At 44.8% G+C, this 22,260-nt stretch overlaps 1 protein-coding gene across 1 annotated transcript in view; it reads right to left on the bottom strand.

The window, feature by feature from the left end:
- Positions 1-22,260, bottom strand: part of cmtm6 (CKLF-like MARVEL transmembrane domain containing 6) — a 124,268-nt gene that overhangs the window by 10,550 nt on the left and 91,458 nt on the right. The window contains exon 4 of the mRNA XM_070881297.1: positions 257-355. Within this exon, the coding sequence (XP_070737398.1) occupies positions 257-355 (99 nt within the window). The remainder of the gene's footprint in view (positions 1-256; positions 356-22,260) is intronic.

Below are 22,260 nucleotides of genomic sequence, written 5' to 3'. Positions count from 1 at the left end.
CTCAGACTCATTTCTAACCCTCGAAGTTTACCCACAACATAAGATTGGATTATCTCTTTCTTAAACTCAGCTCAGCTGCAATAACCTGCAAAATCAAACAACCTGCCAACACGCCTGTCTAGGCTAACATGAAGAATACCCATTTTGAGGGCTACTAATGCTCATGGGACCGTGTCCCAAGCACAATTCAGTGACCTTCTGGAGAGCACAGGGCAATAGGAATGGAAAATAATGGTGACTTAAAAAAAAAACTTACCACAGAAGCTTTTTCCATAGAAGACCCAGCATTCATGGCTGCAAACACAATGGAGGCGATCAGGAAAAGTATCGCTATCACAGCAATGTAAAAAAAGTCCTGTGGAAAAAATAATGCAGAGTGAATTTCAATTTCCCAGTCGGCGCTTTATCATCAAGGTGCTGCATAAAAACATCGGAAAAATCAGGAATGAGAAAAGGCCATTTGACCCATCAAAAGCTTATGCATCAAGAACTTCTGCTCTCTCATCATAGCATCACCCAATATTAGTTATATCCCAAATTTTTTTCATTTCTATTACATTCCTTGGTGAATTATTGCAAATATTTATAAGAAGATTTTCCTACTAACTCTTCACTAATGTCCACTTTTATCATCTGGTCAGACTCTCGATGTATTTTCAAGAAATATTTTGTAATAATTTACCTTATCTATACCATTTTACCTAACTTAAGAACATAAAAAATTGGAGCAGGAGTAGGCCATTCGGCCCTACAAGTTTTCTTTACCATTCAGTAAGATCGTGGCTCAACTCCCCCTGCCCGCACAGAAGTGGGGATATGTTTGCTGATGACTGCACGGTGTTTAGTTCCAAACGCATCTCCTCAGATAATGAAGCAGTCCATGCCCACATGCAGCAAGATCTGGACGACATTCAAGCTTGGGCTGATAAGTGCCAAGTAACGTTCGCGCCACACAAGTGCCAGGCAATGACTATCTCCAACAATCGAGTGTCTAACCACCTCCCCCTGATATTCAACGGCATTACCATCACCGAACAACATCCTGGGGTCACCATTGATCAGAAACTTAACTGGACCAGCCACATAAATACTGTGACAACAAGAGCAGGTCAGAGGCTGGGTATTCTGCAGCGAGTGTCTCACCTCCTGACTCCCCAAAGCATTTCCACCATCCATCCACAAGGTACAAGTCAGGAGTATGATGAAATACTCTCCACTTGCCTGGATGGGTGCAGCTCCAACAATACTCAAGGACAAAGCAGCCCGCTTGATTGGCACCCCATCCACTACCTTAAACATTTACTCCCTCCACCATCGGCGCACCCTAGGTGCAGTGTATACCATCTACAAGATGCACTCTAGCAACTCGCCAAGGCTTCTTCGGCAGCACCGCAAAAACCTGCGGCCACTACCACCTAGGGCAAGGACAGCAGGTGCACGAGAACACCATCAACTGCAAGTTCCCCATCAAAACCTTCCTGATTTGGAAATATATCACCGTTCCTTCATCGTCGCTGGGTCAAAATCCTGGAACTCCCTCCCTAACAGCACTACGGGAGTACTTTCACCACATGGTCTGCAGCGGTTTAAGCAGCTCACCACCACCTTCTCAAGGCCAATTGGTGATGGGCAATAAATGTTGGCCTTGCCAGTGATGCTCACATCCCAGGAACAAATTTTTAAAAAAATCCCCATATCCCTTGGTTCCCTTAGTATCCAAAAATCTAGCGATCTCTGTCCTGAATATATTCAACAACTGAGCATCCACAATCCTCTGGGGTAGAGAATTCCAAAGATTCACCACCCTGAATGTAGAAATTTCTCCTCACCTCAGTCCTAAATTGCCAACCCCTTATTCTGAGACTGTGACCCCTAGTTCTAGAGTCCCCAGCCAGGAGAAACATCCTCCCAGCATCTACCCCGTCAAGACCTATAAGAATTTTATATGTTTCAATGAGAACAGCTCTCATTCTTCCAAGCTCTAGGGAATACAAGCCTAGTCTATTCAATCTCTCCTCATAGGACTATCTCCCTAGCCAAGAATAAATCTAGTGAACCTTCATTGCACCCCCTCTAAAGCAAGAATATCCTTCCTTTGGATCAGGAGACCAAAACTGTACACAATACTCTAGGTGTTGTCTCACCAAGGCCCTATATAATTGCAGTAAGACTTCTTTACTCTAATACTCCAATCCTTTTCTCATGAAGGCCAACATACCATTTGCTTTCCTAATTGCTTGATGTACCTGCACATTAACTTTCTGTAATTTGTGTACAAGGACACCCAGTTGCCTCTGAACACCAACCTCTCACCGTTTAAAAGATACTCTGCTTTTCTATTTTTCCTACTAAAGTAGATAACTTCACATTTCTCCGCATCCATGCTGATTAATCCGTGTCTTTCCAAATGAAGATTTATTCTGTCCCTCAGGATTTTATCCAATAATTTTCCCACCATCGAGGTTAGGCTTACTGGCTTACCACATTAGCAGTCCTCCAGTCCTCTGGCACAGCACCTGTAGCTGATGGTCAGAGCCTCTGCTATTTCCTCTTTTGCTTCTCTTAACAGGAGCTTAATTTTCTTTTAAGAAACAAGCTAATCTTTTGGTGGCGGTCGTTGCTTAGGCCACAACAGAATCCCAAGTGGAGCAAGTCCGGCTCCCGTTCTGCTCATTTAACCTGGTGGAGGGGGCCTAAAACAGGCATTAGGCTTCTCATTTACATATGTAAGGGGCATAACATCTGTTTTAGGTAGTTGCCGGAGATGCCTGTAAAATGGTCTGATCCAATTATTGGGTCGGAGGTCTTTACGGCTGCCGTTGAGCGCAGGACATTGCCCCCAAAATTGGCCCTGGTTGTACCTGTTTGATGCCTTTAGAATTAAGGATTAGAATTAGGATCTCCACCTACAGAAGTAGATGTTTTATGTTGTTTACCAATTTTTTTAAAACTTACATTTATATACTGCTTTCTACATTCTCAAAATATCCCAATGTGTTTCACAGCAAATTAATTATCTTTTTGAGGCGTAGTTAGTTACTCTTGTTATGTATACTAACATGGCAGTGGCAAATTAAATAAACAATCAGTTAATCAGCTTTGGTGGTGTTAATTGTGGGATGAATGTTAGCCAGGACACTGGAGAACTAGCCTGTTCTTCTTGAAATAGTGTCATAGGATCATTTTTCTACCTGAACAGGGCCTTAGTTTAACATTTCATCAGAAAGATGGTATCCCCAACAATGCTGTACTTTCTCAGTGTAGCATTGAAGTGTGAGCCTAGGTTATGTGCTCAAGTCCTGAAGTGGGGCTTCAACCCACAACTTTCTGACTCACCGACAGTTAAAGCCAGTATAGTTTCATAGTATTTTACAATATATTAGACAATCAGTCCATTGGGCCTGTGCCAGCTCTCTGAAAGAACTGTACACCGAGCCTCATTCTCCTGCACTTTCTGTGTACCCTTTTATTTTTAAATTATTTATCCACTCCCCTTTTAAAAGCTTCATGCATTCTGCTTCCACCAGTATTTCTGGTAAGGCATTCCAAAGCCTAACAATCTTGTGTGTTTAAAAAAATCCTAAAAAAATCCTAACTTCTCCCTTCACTTTTTTCGCAATGATTTATGGCAACTAGTTACTAACGTACTGACCAATGGAAATATGTTTTTCCCGTTTCCCTAAAAAAATCTTTTGATTTTGAACACGTCCATCAGATCTTCTTTTAACCTGCGTTGTTCTAATGAAATGAGCCCTGGTTTCTCAGTCTTTCCTCATAACAAGTATGGAAGAAAAAAAAACACACTGCCAGTTTTCAGTGCACACGGGAGTCTTTATCATGAAATGGCAGAGCTCACAGAGCTGGTCTGTTTAACCAGTTCAATGTGTACATTAACCTTGGGTGGGGGGCAGGGAAAAACAGGAAGCAGCAGCAAGCACTTTGCATCTCAGAACATGTTGGTGACTGAAAGAAAATCTTCCAAACTTGGCTTTGATAACTGCGAGTATTTCAAAACTTAAGACGAGATTGTCCAGCAGAATGAAACATTATAACATAACAGCAGCTACTTGCACAACTTACTGGGCTAATTCGACTTTGTGCTTTTCTATCAAAATCAATAGAGATGATCAAAGGGTGCTAGACTCCTACAACATCAATAGGCACTGGGCAGTATAAAAGGCAACAGCCAAATCAATACAAATCCAACAACCCAGATGCATTACAAAGATTTGTGGTTGTCACACGTTGCAGTCCGTGTGAAACACAAAGCAGATGAATATATTGGAAGGGTCGGGGCTGTCATATATTGCTGGTTTATAAGGAGCAGGCTGCTGTATAACAGTAATGAGTTTTGAAATATGAAAAATGATGGTAGAAATGCAAGTTCAATAAAATTGGTTACTGCTCATGTAATTAGTGGCCTGCCCACACTCAGCAAGAGGAAGGAAAATTACGGTGGGGGTGGGAGAATAAAGATGCAGGGCACATTCCCCAAGGAAATCTTTATTTTAAATGACTATTTCAAAACACAGATCTTATTGATATCAGACTGTGCACATCTTTGATAGTTCCTCTTTACTCACGCTGCCTGCAACACATGAGTTGACTTGAACAGTTGCTCATTCTGATGGAACCTTGTAAGACACTGAACCTGTATCACAAACTACAGACATACAAGTTTTAAACACTTCAGTTGTTCCCATATAATGCATGTCCGCTGCCACTACCACAAATAGCAGTAACCCCAAAGTAAATAGCCCATTTGCCAATTTGGCAGGTTAAAGAAAACGGCACAAACCAAAATAACAACAACTTGCATTTCTATAGCACCTTTAATGTAGTAAACATCCCATTGTGCTTCACAGATGTCAAACAGAATTTGACACCGAGCCAGATTGACAGAAGGGTCGTGAAACAGAGGACTCAGATTTAAGGCGATTGACAGTAGAACCAACGGTGACATGAGGAGAAACTTTTTAATGCAGTGAGTGGTTAGGATCTGGAATGCACTGCCCGAGAGGGTGGTGGAGGCAGATTCAATTCTGGCTTTCAAAAGGGAATTCGATAAGTACCTGAAGGAAAAAGATTTGCAGGGCTACGGGGAAAGAGCGGGGAAGTGGGATTAGCTGAAGTGTTCTTGCAGAGAGCAGGCATGGGCTCGATGGACCAAATGGCCTCCTTCTGTTCTGCAACCATTCTATGAATCTATAAAGAGATATTCGGACAGATGACCAAAAGCTTGGCCAAAGAGGTAGGGGTTTCTTAAAGGAGGGGAGAGAGGTAGAGAGGTGGCGATGTTTAGGCAGGAAATTCTAGAGTTTAGAACCTAGACAGCTGAAGGCATAGCCACCAATGGTGGAACAATTAAAATTGGGGATGCGTAAGAGGCCAGAATTGAAGGAGTGCAGAGATCTTCAAAGGTTGCAGTGCTAGAGGAGGTTAGAAATAGGGAGAGGTGAGGCCATGGAGGGATTTAAAAACAAGGTGTGATTTTTAAAATCGAGGTGTTGCCGGACCGAGATCCAATGTAGGTCAGTGAGCACAAGGGTGATGGGTAAATGGATCTGGTGAATTAGGATACAGGCAGCAGAGTTCTGGATGAGCTCAAGTTTATGTAGGGTGGAAGGCGGGAGGCTGGCCAGGAGAGCATCATCATCATCATAGGCAGTCCCTCAAAATCGAGGAAGATTTGCTTCCACTCAAAGTGAGTTTTTAGATGACTCAACAGTTCAATACGGGAATTACAGTCTCTGTCACAGACAGTCGTTCAAGGAAAGGGCGGGTGGGACTGGTTTGCCGCACGCTCCTTCCGTTGCCTGCGCTTGGTTTCTGCATGCTCTCGGCGACGAGACTCGAGGTGCTCAGCGCCCTCCTGGATGCACTTCTTCCACTTAGGACGGTCTTTGGCCAGGGATTCCCAGGTGTCGGTGGGAAGGTTGCATTTTAGCAAGTAATAGTCAAGTCTAGAGATAACAACGGCATGGATGAAGGCTTCAGCAGCAGATGAGCCAAGATAGGAATGAAGTCGCGTGGTGTTACGGGAGGTGGAAGTCGGCGGTCTAGGTGATGGTGCAGATAAGTGGTTGGAAGCTCGTCTTGGAGTCAAAATAGGTTGTGAACAGTCTAGTTCAACCTCAGACAGTTGCCAGGGAGAGGGATGGTATCGGTGGCTAGGGAATGGAGTTGGTGGTGGAGACTGAAGACAATGGCTTCAGTCTTCCCAATATTTAGTTAGAGGAAATTTCTGTTCATCCAGTACTGGATGCCAGATAAGCAGTGTGACAAATCAGAGGTAATGGAGGCTTTGAGAGATGGTGGTGAGGTGGAGCTGGATGTCATCATCAAAACATAGGCCTAGAATATTCAATTAAGCCCAAAAACGGACGGTGCCACCTTGGGCCAGGGTTATCTCCCGCCCATAAAAAGAGCCCAGGCAGCGCCCTTATTTTGGTGCTGCCTGCTGCTGATTTAAATGAGCACAGCGCAGAACCTCCTGTGCAACGCACTCTTTCAACAGTAAGATCAGCAGCAGGCTGAAGGTTGGGTCTAATCTATCTGTGCACCATTCTCAGGAAATGGCGATTAAGTGCAATGTTTCCGGTTATGTTTCTTGTGTTTTGTAGCTTGACAGAGGTGTTATGCAAGATCAATCAGATCCTAAAAATGCACCAACATATTTTAAAGAATGCAACCAACATTTCCGATTCTCCTCCCTACAAATACAAGCAACCTTTTCTTTTACCACACATACATAGTGAATAAGCTTTGTTATTTCAGAGGCTTTTCAGTGTAAATCTCTTTAGGAATATATTTCTCTAAAAGCACACAGATAAGCATTTTGAAAGGACAATGGTGTACTGGAATTGGGAGATTTGTTTGCAATACTGGATGTCAGAGCCAGCATAGGTGATCCATGATTCCTCCCTGAATAGACCAAGAGATGTGAAAAGTTTACTGGGTACGCTGAACACCTGAATATCGATACAAGTAAACGCAGAGGCACAAATTCCTTCAGAAACCAGCAAAAAGTCATTCGGTCTCCTTTAATTGAGAATGTAATAAGCGTAAACCTGTTACATAAGAACATAAGAAGTAGGAGCAGGAGTAGGCCATAAGGCTCCTCGAGCCTGTTCCGCCATTCAATATCATGGCTGATTTGATCATGGTCTCAGCTCTACTTCCCTGCCCGCTCCCCATAACCCCTTATCGTTTAGGAAACTGTCTATTTCTGTCTTAAATTTATTTAATGTCCCAGCTTCCACAGCTCTCTGAGGCAGCGAATTTCAGATTCGCAACCCTTTGAGAGAAAACATTTCTCCTCATCTCAATTCTAAATGGGCGGCCCCTTATCCTAAGATCATGCCCTCTAGTTCAAGTCTCCCCCACCAGTGGAAACATCCTCTCTGCGTCCACCTTGTCAAGCCCCCTCATAATCTTATACGTTTCTATAAGATCACCTCTCATTCTTCTGAATTCCAATGAGTAGAGGCCCAACCTACTCAACCTTTCCTCATAAGTCAACCCACTCATCCTCGGGATCAATCTAGTGAGCCTTCTCTGAACTGCCTCCAAAGCAAGTATATCCTTTTGTAAATATGAAACCAAAACTGCACACAGTATTCCAGGTGTGGCCTCACCTGTACAGCTGTAACAAGACTTCCCTGCTTTTATACTCCAACCCCTTTGCAATAAAGGCCAAGGTTCCATTGCCCTTCCTGATCACTTGCTGTACCTACAAACTATCCTTTTGTGTTTCATGTACAAGTACCCCAGGTCCCGCTGTATTGCAGCATTTTGCAATCTTTCTCCATTTAAATAATAACTTGCTCTTGATTTTTTTCTGCCAAAGTGCATGATCCCACACTTTCCAAAATTATACTCCATCTGCCAAATTCTTGCCCACTCACTTAGCCTGTCTATGTCCTCCTGCAGCCTCTTTATGTCCTCCTCACACATTACCCTTCCTCCCATCTTTGTATCGTCAACAAACGTGGCTACGTTACACTCAGTCCCTTCTTCCAAGTCGTTAATATAGATTGTAAATAGTTGGGGTCCGAGCACTGATCCCTGCGGCACCCCACTAGTTACTGATTGCCAACCAGAGAATGAACTATTTATCCCAACTCTGTTTTCCGTTTGTCAGCCAATCTTCTATCCATGCTAATCTTCTATCCAACCCAGTGAACTTTTATCTTGTACAGTAACATTTTGTGTGGCACCTTGTCAAATGCCTTCTGGAAGTCCAAATACACCACATCCACTGGTTCCCCTTTATCCACCCTGTTCGTTACATCCTCAAAGATTTCCAGCAAATTTGTCAAACATGACTTCCTCTTCATAAATCCATGTTGACTTTGCCTGACCAAATTTTGCTTTTCCAAATGTCCTGTTACTGCTTCTTTAATAATGGACTCCAACATTTTCCCAACCACAGATGTTAGGCTAACTGGTCTATAGTTTCCTGCTTTTTGTCTGCCTCCTTTTTTGAATAGGGGCGTTACATTTGCAGTTTTCCAATCTGCTGGGACCTCCCCAGAATCCAGGGAATTTTGGTAAATTACAACCAATGCATTCACAATCCCTGCTGCTACTTCTCTTAAGACCCTAGGATGCAAGCCATCAGGTCCAGGGGATTTATCTGTCTTTAGTCCCATTATCTTACTGAGTACCACCTCCTTAGTGATTATGATTGTGTTAAGTTCCTCCTCCCCTATAGCCCCTTGACTATCCACTGTTGGATTATTATTAGTGTCCTCTACCGTAAAAACTGATACAAAATACTTGTTTAGAGTTTCTGCCATCTCCATGTTCCCCATTACTAATTCCCCGGTCTCGTCCTCTAAGAGACCAACATATACTTTAGCCACTCTTTTTCTTTTTATATACCTATAGAAACTCTTGCTATTTGTTGTTATATTTTGTGCTAGTTTACTTTCATAGTCTATCTTCCCTTTCTTAATCATTTTTTTGAGTCATTCTTTGCTGGCTTTTAAAAACTTCCCAATCTTCTGTCCTCCCACTAATTTTGGCCACTTTGTATGCCCTTGTTTTTAAATCGGATACCGTCCTTTATTTCTTTAGTTAGCCACGGATGGCTTTCTTTTCTCTTCCACCCTTTCCTCCTCACTGGAATATATTTTTCTTGAGAGTTGTGAAATATCTCTTTAAATGCACACCACTGTTCATCAATCATCCTACACTTCAATCTGTTTTCTCAGTCCACTTTAGCCAACTCTGCTCTCATACCTTCATAGTCTCCTTTATTTAAGCTTAGTACGCTGGTTAGCGATCCAACTTTCTCACCCTCCATCTGAATTTGAAACTCAATCATGCTACGATCACTCATTCCAAGGAGATCCTTTAACTAGGAGATTGTTTATTAATCCTGTCTCATTACACAGGACCAGATCTAGGACAGCCTGCCCCCTGGTTGATTCCGTTACATACTGCCCAAGAAACCGTCCCTTATGCACTCTTCCTCAAGGCTACCCTGACCAATTTGTTACTTCAGAGGGACCGAGTGCGTATTCAATACGGACGTTTGCAACAATAACAGTAAACATTTACAAAGCCCAAATATAATTTCATTTCCAGTTTATTGACACAACTGTAAGTGCTTATTAGTAAGATTTGAAAATCTGGTGCACAAGTGTACATCTTGTGTTACACAACTGACCGACAGTAATGGATCAGACCTTTAGATGCAGTATGCGTCCCCTAGACTATTTGGAACCATAGGCTGTTCTGTACACATTTCGTGCCAAGCACTGGCATGCAATGTGTATAGATCAGGCATTCAATCTGCTGAAGTGTTTCTGCAGCAATGACCATGAACCATCTCACTGGAGTGGACTTGCTCTGCATCATTATTGAAGACTTCTCAGAGATCTACAGACCTCCACCGCTTTCTCCCGTTCTATGGGCTGGCAATAGCATGCTTTGGAAAGGAGCGGCGATGTCTAAAATCGTTCAGCAAGCGTCAATTCGGCGTTGCACGGCGATTGACATCACGCTATTGATCATTAAAATATTTGAGGCGAGCACAGGTAACTGCAGTGCTGCCGACCTGCCCAATATGGCGGCTGCCACGTTCTGTGCCAGAAGCGGACAAAAGCGAGGCAGCAGCCATTTTTTCCTCAAATCCGGCTTAAACGACCCAGGCCATAATTACTTTTCTAAAAATGGTCATAGTTCTGATTTTTTTGGTATTAGCAGGCTCAGCTTCAGTAAGCGAGAGTGTCAGCCGATCCCTAGTTACAAGCTTTACTTCAGCAGAGAGCACAAGGATTTATCAATGAATTGCAACATGAAGTCAGTGTTTCTAGACTACATATTTACTTACTGGACTTCAAATCTGCAGCATTTCTCAAAAAACAATACTAATGAACTGACCTGCTTCACACCACATTCTTAATAATCCAACAGAACTATTTTCGGTGAATTAAAATATTAACAGATGCAACCTTTTTCTAATCAATCCAATTTTAACTAGGCACCAACAGGGAGACTATAAAACAGCAGAAATACTGCAGGATACAGTAGATTACAGTGCTACAAACCTCAGAGATCTCTGCGCTTCTCCAATTCTGGCCTTGTGCGCGGTGCTGATTTTAATCGTCCAACGTTGGCGGCCGTGCCTTCAGCTGCCGAGGACCCAAGATCTGGATTCCCTCCCTAAATCCCTCTGCCTCACTACCTCTTGATCCTCCTTTAAGAAACCCCTTAAAACCTCTCTCTTTGACCAAGCTTTTGGTCATCTGCCCTAATATCCGGAATGTGCTTGGGGGGGTCAAAAAGAGTACTTTTGTAAACAGAATTCTATCATCAATATCAAGCGTATCTCTGTTGCTCTGCACAGGAAGGATGAGAACAGCACTGCTTTGAATCGAATAGCTGCCAGTAATGCACAGCTGTAGGGAGCGAAGGCAACAGCAAGGTTCCCTTCTCTGAACACAATGAAGAGGAACAGGTGGTCAGCACAAGTTAGTAGAAGCTGCCTGACTTAAATCTGGAGATTCTTGAATAATCCTCTGTGACTGGAGGAAGCCACCATCAATCCTCTTGCAAATTCCAGTTTCAGCTGTTCTATCTAGAATGCACAATGGAATCTCTAGCCTAGATTTTCCGTTAAAAGGTGTGGTAATTTAGTGGTTATGTTACTGGACCAGTAAGCCAGAGGCCTGGACTAATAATCCAGAGAATGTGAGCTCAAATCCCACCACGGCAGTTTGTGAATTTGATTTTGATGATTCAATTGTGGTTTTAATGTCTTCTGCTTTCTCTAATCAGCTGAGTCAGACACATATGAAATAAATGTGCCAACTGTTGCTTTACTGCCCTTTGGACACAACTAGGTAACAATTTGTGAAGCCTAGAAAATACATCAAGTGGCTGTAATTCAGAAAGGATTACAGTAACAAATTGTTTGATTGGCAATATTTCTCTGGATTTTGGTCAGATTTAGCTAATCTCTCGCTGATCTGAGTTTGGCAGACGAAAACATAACCATGTAGTACAAAGACAACAATTCCAAACTACAAGAATTAAAGAAGCTGACTACTTGTAGGAACATTTGCCCAACTGACAATGAATCAAATCTAAAACTGACTTTCTAGATTCAGAGAAGAGGAAAGTACCATCGGTCATGCTGCAAATCTGTCCGGTTGAATAATGTTTAAAAAATTGTTCAAGTGCAGGCTGGATCTGTGCGTCTATAGATTGAATGTTGAATTCTCAACCAAGCAGGTCAGGGGTTGAAGTCCCAGGGTGCACTGACAGGAGGTTCTCCTGACCAGGCCCACTGATCACTGATCAGCCCAGCACACAGAAGTGGCATTGTGAGCAGAGGAGAAAAGTCGATATGATCAGTCCTGCCAAAATGAGGCATGCCTCCTACGGCTAGCCAGAGTGGAATGGAAGTAGCTGTTGAAAAGACCACAGGAAACTCATTCTGCTGGCTAAAGGAAAAATCTTGGGAGTGGGATTATGAGGAAAATTAAGTCCTGTAAGAAGTAAAATACAAGTCCAGATGTCCTATTGAAAATTCTAGTCAGGACCAGTTAAAACCTGTTGATCTCTTGCACTGGTATCAGTTGAAATTTGGAGCAGGAGGAGTTAGATTTACTTTCAATTTCCTTTTCCGTAGGTCAGTCAGTAACTGGTGATTATCAGCAGATGTTACCATGAATTGCTAAGAAAGTTCATAATTTCAAATGGCTCCAGGCTGCAGAGCTCAGACAGTGAATCCTGTGAGTAAATTGTGAAGGTTTGAGCATTACATTCGTTAGGAGGCTGGAACTTGCATCAGGATTTGTAGGAATTTCAGACCATGAAGACGAGAGAATGTCTAGATTTATAAACTTCCATAGAATAATCATTAAATGCATTGCTCTTTAAACAAATGACCAAAGTAGCTTACCTTACATTGTTCAGGACACTAATGACAATCGAAACTGATAATTAAAAATAGAATGTAAAAAATTACCACTTCTGTCGAGAGGTCCTTGTCTTCATGTGTGACACATACATATTAGGCCTATAAATTAGGCGTGTTGAGAGAGATTTTAGAACATTGGGGGGGGGGGGGGGGTGTCCCGACAAGGAGCTGTTTGGATGGGGCCCCGCTGTGGAGGTGGTGTTCGGGGGGCCCCCGCTGACAAGGAGCTGTTTGGATGGGGCCCCGCTGTGGAGGTGGTGTTCGGGGGGCCCCCGCTGACAAGGAGCTGTTTGGGCAGGGCCCCGCCGTGGTGGTAGTGTTCGGGCCGGCCAGCAGCCCGGCCACCATTATCGGGCGAACCTCGGAGTCGGTCAACAATTAAAATAGAATGGCGGCGCCAGCAGCGTGCCCTCCCCTTTAAGGGCGGACCCGCCACCCAGGCACACACTGCTTTCCGCAGGGGAAATTTGTCAGTGGCACCAACCGGCAGTGGCGCTGCTCCTGTGGGGCAATTTCCCGCAGGGGTCGGAAAGGGGGTTGCCGCCAAGCAGTGTGGGGTCGCGCTTGCCCGACAGGCGGCACGGAAACCCGTTCCTGCTGCTCCCGGCCTGGGGAAATTTAGGACTGGTCGGCCCACCCGTCTGCCCCCGGTCGGTAAGGCCTATCCGCTCCAAAAGGAGGGGCGCAATTTCGGCCCCTATGATTCTATGCAGTGTCCCCGACTGAAAGTCAGCAGTCTTCCACCAGCCATGCTGCAGTCACTGGGGTAGCACTACATAGGAGCACTAGGATTAGCAAAGGTACACACAAGACAGGCATGGGGGTACTTGTGCATGAAACGCTAAAGGATAGTATATGCAGGTACAGCAAGTGATCAGGAAGGCCAATGGAATATTGGCCTTTATTGCAAAGGGGATGGAGTATAAAAGCAGGGCAGTCTTGCAGCTGTACAGGGTATTGGTGAGGCCACACCTGGAATACTTTGTGCAGTTTTGGTTTCCATATTTACGAAAGGATAAACTTGCTTTGGAGGCAGTTCAGAGAGTGTTCACTAGGTTGATTCCAGGGATGAAGGGGTTGACTTATGAGGAAAGATTGAGTAGGTTGGGCCTCTACTCATTGGAATTCAGAAGAGTGAGAGGTGATCTTATCGAAACGTGTAAGATTGAGGGAGCTCGACAAGGTGGATGCAGAGAGGATGTTTCTACTGATGGGGGAAGACTAGAACTAGAGGGCATGATCTTAGAGTAAGGGGCTGCCCATTTAAAACTGAGATGAGGAGAAATTTCTTCTCTGAGGGTTGTAAATCTGTGGAATTCGCTGCCTCAAAGAGCTGTGGAACTGGGACATTAAATAAACTTAAGGGGGAGATAGACAGTTTTTTAAACGATAAGGGAATAATGGGTTATGGACCGCGGGCGGGGAAGTGGAGCCGAATCCATGATCAGATCAGCCATGATCTTATTGCATGGCGGAGCAGGCTCGAGGGGCCAAATGGCCTACTCCTGCTCCTATTTCTTATGTCCTTATTAAGGGAACGCACAAGGGTGATTAGTTGTTTTTTTTATTTAATATTAGATGGTTAGATGTATAAAGTTTTAATTGGAATGTTAGCTTTGAGGTGGCTTTTATTTCAGCACTGTGGCAAAGTGGACGCTGTGATAGTCAGCAATAGAGGGAAGGCAAGGTGTGAGACGAATGTTAAATGGGGAATTGGGGTTGCGCTCACTGGTACCGTATGCGGATGATCCTAGGCAGAAAGGGGCTGTCTGGGTTGCCCCCTTCCATCCGCTTCCGCCTCCTGCTCCAGAGTTGGTGGCTGTATCCCTGGTGGCAAGTGCTCATGATGGGCAGGTTGCAGAGGATACAGCCGACCATACGAAAAGGAAAAGGAGGTGGGGTAGCATTGCTGGTTAAGGAGGAGATTAAGGCAATAGTTAGGAAGGACATTAGCTTGGATGATGTGGAATCTATATGGGTAGAGCTGCAGAACACCAAAGGGCAAAAAACGTTAGTGGGAGTTGTGTACAGACCTCCAAACAATAGTAGTGATGTTGGGGAGGGCATCAAACAGGAAATTAGGGGTGCATGCAATAAAGGTGCAGCAGTTATAACGGGTGACTTTAATATGCACATAGATTGGGCTAACCAAACTGGAAGCAATACGGTGGAGGAGGATTTTCTGGAGTGCATAAGGGATGGTTTTTTAGACCAATATGTCGAGGAACCAACTAGGGGGGAGGCCATCTTAGACTGGGTGTTGTGTAATGAGAGAGGATTAATTAGCAATCTCATTGTGCGAGGCCCCTTGGGGAAGAGTGACCATAATATGGTGGAATTCTGCATTAGGATGGAGAATGAAACAGTTAATTCAGAGACCATGGTCCAGAACTTAAAGAAGGCTAACTTTGAAGGTATGAGGCGTGAATTGGCTAGGATAGATTGGCGAATGATACTTAAGGGGTTGACTGTAGATGAGCAATGGCAGACATTTAGAGACCGCATGGATGAAATACAACAATTCTACATTCCTGTCTGGCGTAAAAATAAAAAAAGGAAGGTGGCTCAACCGTGGCTATCAAGGGAAATCAGGGATAGTATTAAAGCCAAGGAAGTGGCATACAAATTGGCCAGAAATAGCAGCGAACCTGGGGACTGGGAGAAATTTAGAACTCAGCAGAGGAGGACAAAGGGTTTGATTAGGGCAGGGAAAATGGAGTACGAGAAGAAGCTTGCAGGGAACATTAAGACGGATTGCAAAAGTTTCTATAGATATGTAAAGAGAAAAAGGTGAGTAAAGACAAACGTAGGTCCCCTGCAGTCAGAATCAGGGGAAGTCATAACGGGGAACAAAGAAATGGCGGACCAATTGAACAAGTACTTTGGTTCGGTATTCACTAAGGAGGACACAAACAACCTTCGGATATAAAAGGGGTCGGAGGGTCTAGTAAGGAGGAGGAACTGAGGGAAATCCCTATTAGTCGGGAAATTGTGTTGGGGAAATTGATGGGATTGAAGGCTGATAAAATCCCCAGGGCCTGATGGACTGCATCCCAGAGTACTTAAGGAGGTGGCCTTGGAAATAGTGGATGCATTGACAATCATTTTCCAACATTCCATTGACTCTGGATCAGTTCCTATGGAGTGGAGGGTAGCCAATGTAACCCCATTTTTTAAAAAAGGAGGGAGAGATAACAGGGAATTATAGACCGGTCAGCCTGACATCGGTAGTGGGTAAAATGATGGAATCAATTATTAAGGATGTCATAGCAGTGCATTTGGAAAGAGGTGACATGATAGGTCCAAGTCAGCATGGATTTGTGAAAGGGAAATCATGCTTGACAAATCTTCTGGAATTTTTTGAGGATGTTTCCAGTAGAGTGGACAAGGGAGAACCAGTTGATGTGGTATATTTGGACTTTCAGAAGGCTTTTGACAAGGTCCCACACAAGAGATTAATGTGCAAAGTTAAAGCACATGGGATTGGGGGTAGTGTGCTGACATAGATTGAGAACTGGTTGTCAGACAGGAAGCAAAGAGTAGGAGTAAATGGGTACTTTTCAGAATGGAAGGCAGTGATTAGTGGGGTACCGCAAGGTTCTGTGCCGGGGCCCCAGCTGTTTACACTGTACATTAATGATTTAGACGAGGGGATTAAATGTAGTATCTCCAAATTTGCGGATGACACTAAGTTGGGTGGCAGTGTGAGCTGCGAGGAGGATGCTATGAGGCTGCAGAGCGACTTGGATAGGTTAGGTGAGTGGGCAAATGCATGGCAGATGAAGTATAATGTGGATAAATGTGAGGTTATCCACTTTGGTGGTAAAAACAGAGAGACAGACTATTATCTGAATGGTGACAGATTAGGAAAAGGGGAGGTGCAAAGAGAACTGGGTGTCATGGTACATCACTCATTGAAGGTTGGCATGCAGGTACAGCAGGCGGTTAAGAAAGCAAATGGCATGTTGGCCTTCATAGCGAGGGGAGGTGTTACTACAGTTGTACAGGGCCTTGGTGAGGCCATACCTGGAGTATTGTGTACAGTTTTGGTCGCCTAACCTGAGGAAGGACATTCTTGCTATTGAGGGAGTGCAGCGAAGGTTCACCAGACTGATTCCCGGGATGGCGGGACTGATCGATCAAGAAAGACTGGATCAACTGGGCTTGTATTCACTGGAGTTCAGAAGAATGAGAGGGGACCTCATAGAAACGTTTAAAATTCTGATGGGTTTAGACAGGTTAGATGCAGGAAGAATGTTCCCAATGTTGGGGAAGTCCAGAACCAGGGGACACAGTCTAAGGATAAGGGGTAAGCCATTTAGGACCGAGATGAGGAGAAACTTCTTCACCCAGAGAGTGGTGAACCTGTGGAATTCTCTACCACAGAAAGTTGTTGAGGCCAATTCACTAAATATATTCAAAAAGGAGTTAGATGTAGTCCTTACTACTAGGGGGATCAAGGGGTATGGCGAGAAAGCAGGAATGGGGTACTGAAGTTGCATGTTCAGCCATGAACTCATTGAATATCGGTGCAGGCTAGAAGGGCCGAATGGCCTGCTCCTGCACCTATTTTCTATGTTTCTAAATGGGAATGGCAGAATCATCGACAGCTGTCATGTGAAAAAATATGGGCAGAGGTATGGTCTGAAATTGTTGAACTCGATGTTGAGTCCAGAAGGCTGTAAAGTGCCTAATTGAAAGATGAGGTGCTGTTCCTTGAACTTATGGGCCGAGGACAAAGAGGTCAAAGTTTGAGTGGAGCGGAGAATTAAAGTGACAGACGATCAGAAGCTCGTGGTCACACTTACGGACTGAACGGAGGTGTTCCACAAATTGGCCACCCAATCTGCGTTTGGCCTCCCCAATGTAGAGGAGACCACATCGTGAGCAGCGAATACAGTATACTGAATTGCAAGTACAAGAAGTAAATCGCTGTTTCACCTGGAAGGAGTGTTTGGGGCCCTGGACAGTGGGAAGGGAGGAGGTAAAAGGGCAGCTGTTTCATCTCCTGGGCTTGCACGGGAAGGTACTGTGGGAAGGGAAGGGGGTGTTAAGTGAGGGTGGTTGTGGAGTGAACCAATCTTTGCCTATCTTCAAGACCAGGCAGCATGAACAGGCTTGGAGAAGCCATTTTCACGATCTGTAACCAAATTCTATGCACTTGCATTGTAGACGAAAGGCTGACATGTATGGGGTTTTAAAATTGATGTTTTGTAACAATAATAACTAAATAAATTGACAAATTATTGCCTCTAGCTTTTCGAATCTATTAAAAGGATAAGGAAGGAATTATCCAACAATTTATTATATTTATTTTAAATGATCTCCTGTGGTGTTGCTTAAGGGGAATCAAGACCAAGTGTAGTCTTCACGTGAAATGGGACGAGAGAGAGGGAGAGCTGGGAGAGGAGAGAGAGCAAGAGAGAGAGAAAAAGAGAGATGAGGGGGAGGAGAAAGAGAGCGAGACACAGGTGGGGGGTGATCGGAGGGGAGAGGGGGAACTCAGGGAAGACAGATCACTTTCTTCCAAACCCCTGGTGTGTGCAAGCTCGGTGCACGTGTTACAAGGGACATCATTGGACTGGTTGAAATCCAGAAGTCACGACACTGTCACTATTCACTTCATACCCAATAAACCAGTTAACAATCCGCACACAATGCCCCATTTATGGCGGGGGGGGGGGGGGGGGGGTGAGGGGTAAAGTCATGCACTTGGGTAAAGGATTTCAGCTGGGGGAATTATGCACTTGCGTTGGGATAATGTGCTGCCTCCCACAGCCGAAGTTCGTGTGCTGGGGACTTTAGCTGGCGGAGGCAGCACTTGCGCTGGTGTAAGGGACTTCGGCTGGAACTTGGTGGCTTTTGGGGAGATCTAGCCTCTGTGGCTTCTGAAGTCAAAATGGATCGAATTACAATTTGGAAAGTCAATCTGAACTTGGGCTGCGCGGTCTAGTTACACATTCCAGAGAAACTTCAAGGTGTGGATTATCCTCCAAGGGGATCAATCAGCAATAGGTGATGTGATAATGGAGAGCCAGAGAAATGGCTGCCTTTCAGTTAGTACCAATAAATGCATCCCATTTATAATGGGAAAAAGTTGATGCACGTGACAAAAACGTATAGATTTTGTACATACAATGTGCACACAAATATAAGGTAGCTTTCTAGTTCATTAATGATAGCATTTTAACTTTTATATTTGTACAGCAGTAGCATCCTCATTAACATCTGGGGACTTGTGCCAAAATTGGGAGAGCTGTCCCACAGACTAGTCAAGCAACAGCCTGACATCGTCACTCTGACAGAATCATACCTTTCAGCCAATGTCCTAGAATCCTCCATCACCACCCCTTGGTATATCCTGTACTATCGGCAGGACAGACCCACCCAAGGTAGCGACTCAATGGTTTGCTGTTGGGAGGGAGTGGCCCTGGGAGTCCACAACATTGACTCCGGACCCCATGAAGTCTCATCGCTTAAGGTCAAGCATGGGCAAGGAAACCTCCTGCTGATTACCACCCAACGCCCTCCCTCAGCTGATGAATCCGTACTCCTCCATGTTGAACACCACTTGGAAGAAGCACTGAGGGTAAGCAAGGGCACAGAATGTACTCTGGGTGTGGGACTTCAGTGTCCATTATCAAGAGTGGCTCAGTAGCGCCACTACTGACTGAGCTGGCCAAGTCCTGAAGGACATAGCTGCCAGACTGGGCCTGCAGCAAGTTGTGAGAGAACCAATACGAGGGGAAAAACCTACTTGACCTCATCCTCACCAATCTACCTGTCACAGATGCATCTGTCCATGACAGCATTGACCACTGCACAGGCACCATGGAGACGAGTAACTGAGGACACCCTCCGTCATGTTGTGTGGCACTACCGCCGTGCTAAATGGGATAGATTCAGAACAGATCTAGCAGCTCAAAACTGGGCATCCATGAGGCACTGTGGGCCATCACGAGCAGCAGAATTGTATTCCACCACAATCTGTAACCTCATAGCCCAAGCATGTCCCTCACCCTAACATTACCATCAAGTCAGGGGACCAATCCTGGTTCAATGAAGAGTGTAGAAGAGCATGGAGCATGCAGGAGCAGTACCAGGCGAACCTAAAAATGTTGTACCAGCCTGGAGAAGCTGCAACACAGGACTACATGCATGCTAAACAGCGAAAGCAGCATGCTATTAACAGAGCTAGGCGATCCCACAACCAACGGATCAGATCAAAGCTCTGCAGTCCTGCCACATCCAGTTGTGAATAGTGGTGGACAATTAACCAACTAACGGGAGAAGGAAGCTCCATGAATATCCCCATCCTCAATAATGGTGGATCACAGCATACAAGTGCAAAAGACAAGGCTCAAACGCTTGCAAACATCTTCAACCAGAATTGCCGAGTGGATGATCCATATCAGCCTCCTCCTGAGATCCGCACCATCAATGAAGCTAGTCTTCAGCCAATATGATTCACTCCACATGATATCAAGAAACAGTTGACCGCACTGGATACAGCAAAGGCTATGGGCCCCGACATCATCCCGGCTGTCGTGCTGAAGACATGTGCTCCAGTCCTAGCCACGCCTCTAGCCAAGCTGTTCCAGTACAGCTACAACACTGGCATCTACCCGACAATGTGGAAAACTGCCCAGATATGTCCGGTCCACAAAAAGCAGGACAAATCCAATCCGGCAAATTACCACCCAGTCAGTCTACTCTCAATTATCAGTAAAGTGAAGGAAGGGTCGTCAACAGTGCTATCAAGCAACACTTACTCACCAATAACCTGCTCACCGATGCCCAGTTTGGGTTCTGCCAGGACTACTCCGCACCAGACCTCATTACAACCATGGTCCAAATATGGACAAAAGAGCTGAATTCCAGAGTTGAGGTGAGACATCAAGGCAGCATTTTACTGAGTGGCACCAAGGAGCCCTAGTAAAATTGACGTCAATGGGGATTCTCAGGGCAGTGTGCTAGGCCCAACCATCTTCAGCTGCTTCATCAAAGACTTTCCCTCCATCATAAGGTCGGAAGTGGGATGTTCGCTGATGACTACACAGTATTCAGTTTCATTCTTACCTCCTCATAAAATTAAGCAGTCCATGCCCACATGCAGCAAGAACTGAATGACATTCAGGCTTGGGCTGATGTGAAAAGTAGTATTCACGCCACACAAGTATCAGGCAATGACCATTTTCACTAAGCGAGAATCTAACCACTTCCCCTTGATATTCAGCGGCATTACCATCGTTGAATCCGCAACTATCAACATCCTGGGGTTCACCATTGACCAGAAACTTAACTGGACCAGCCACATAAATACTGTGGCTACAAAAGCGGGTCAGAGGCTGGTGTTGTACAGGGAGTGTCTCACCCTAAAGCCTTTCCACCATCCACATGGCACAAGTCAGGAGTGTGATGGAATACTCTTCACTTGCCTGAATGAGTGCCGCTCCAACAACAGCAGCCCGTTTGATTGGCACCCCATCCCACCACCTTAAACATTCAGTGGCTCCACTACTGGCGCACGTTCTTGCAGTGTGTACCATCTACAAAATGCAGTGCAGCAACTCGCCACGGCTTCTTCGGCAGCACCTCCCAAACTCAGGATCTATACCGCCTAGAAGGACAAGGGCAGCAGGCACATGGGAACACCATCACCTGCAAGTTTCCCTCCAAGTTACACACTATCTTGACTTGGAAATATATCGCCATTCCTTCATCGTTGCTGGGTCAAAATGTTGGAACTCCCTCCCTAACAGCACTGTGGGAGTTCCTTTACCACACTGACTGCAGCGGTTCAAGGCGGCAACTCATCACCACCTTCTCAAGGGCAACTAGGGATGGGCAAAAAATGCTGGTCTTGCCAGCGACACTCACATCCCAGAACGAATAAAAAATAATCTCATTCAGCAACAAAATTCCACAGGCACTTCACCCTACTGACCATTCTCTATGGGTGAGCCTACACAGTAAGTACCAGCGGGCCATTCAGCTACGGAGGCATCTGTAGCGAAGCAAGATCCTGTCGCTATCCGACGGTGATGTGGGCCCACGCTCTCTACCAGGATTCACTGAATGGCGACCAGGAGTGAGAATCATCCGCTAATTATTTTTCCTCTGTATCCGATGGATACCGAGACTTACGGAGCATTTCAATGGAGACCAACGAACTCTGCAGAGACAGTATAAAAGTTTTTAACCCATGTTAAAGGGAACTTCCTCTTTTTTTTTTTATCGTGAGTTTCTCGACCTGTAGAGGTGCAAGGGAATCTTAAGACTACATTTTCACTTGAGTGCTAGTGGCTAGTCTTTCTCCTCTCTGCCAGCTGCTATGGCCCTACGTGAGCCTGTGTAGATTTTGTTAAACAGGAAATAAATACCTTCCTGTATTTAAAGGATGGCGGATATCCTGTTAAAATCCAACATTTCTTTTTACTAAAATTGTTCCTTTTGGTCACAGCCTCACTTCAAAACTGGGTGGTCAGAGATGTGGCTTAAGCATTAACTTGCTCACTTCGGGATTAGTGTGTAATAGGCTGAGGCATGAGCACAAATACTCTCAGAAAAAGGAAAACACAGAAACTGCTTTGTTGTCAAACAGATTACTGTGGTGAATATCTATTTTTAGCATGCACATTACATCACAGGAAGGACAGTTGACTAATGTCATCTTGAAATCAAAGTTCCATTTGGCCCAGTCTCAACAGCTGTTACATACTTACCACCGTCATTCCCAACACGTTACTGTGAAATTCCATGGATCGTATTTAACTGTGCTTAATGCTTCGCCTACTAACTGGCACTTTACTTAAATCTGCACC

Source organism: Pristiophorus japonicus, chromosome 5 (assembly GCF_044704955.1).
Source record: "Pristiophorus japonicus isolate sPriJap1 chromosome 5, sPriJap1.hap1, whole genome shotgun sequence".
In the NCBI taxonomy this organism is placed as follows: Eukaryota; Metazoa; Chordata; class Chondrichthyes; family Pristiophoridae; genus Pristiophorus; species Pristiophorus japonicus.
Note: the sequence above shows the minus strand (reverse complement) of the source record. Positions and strands in the feature narration are given on the sequence as shown.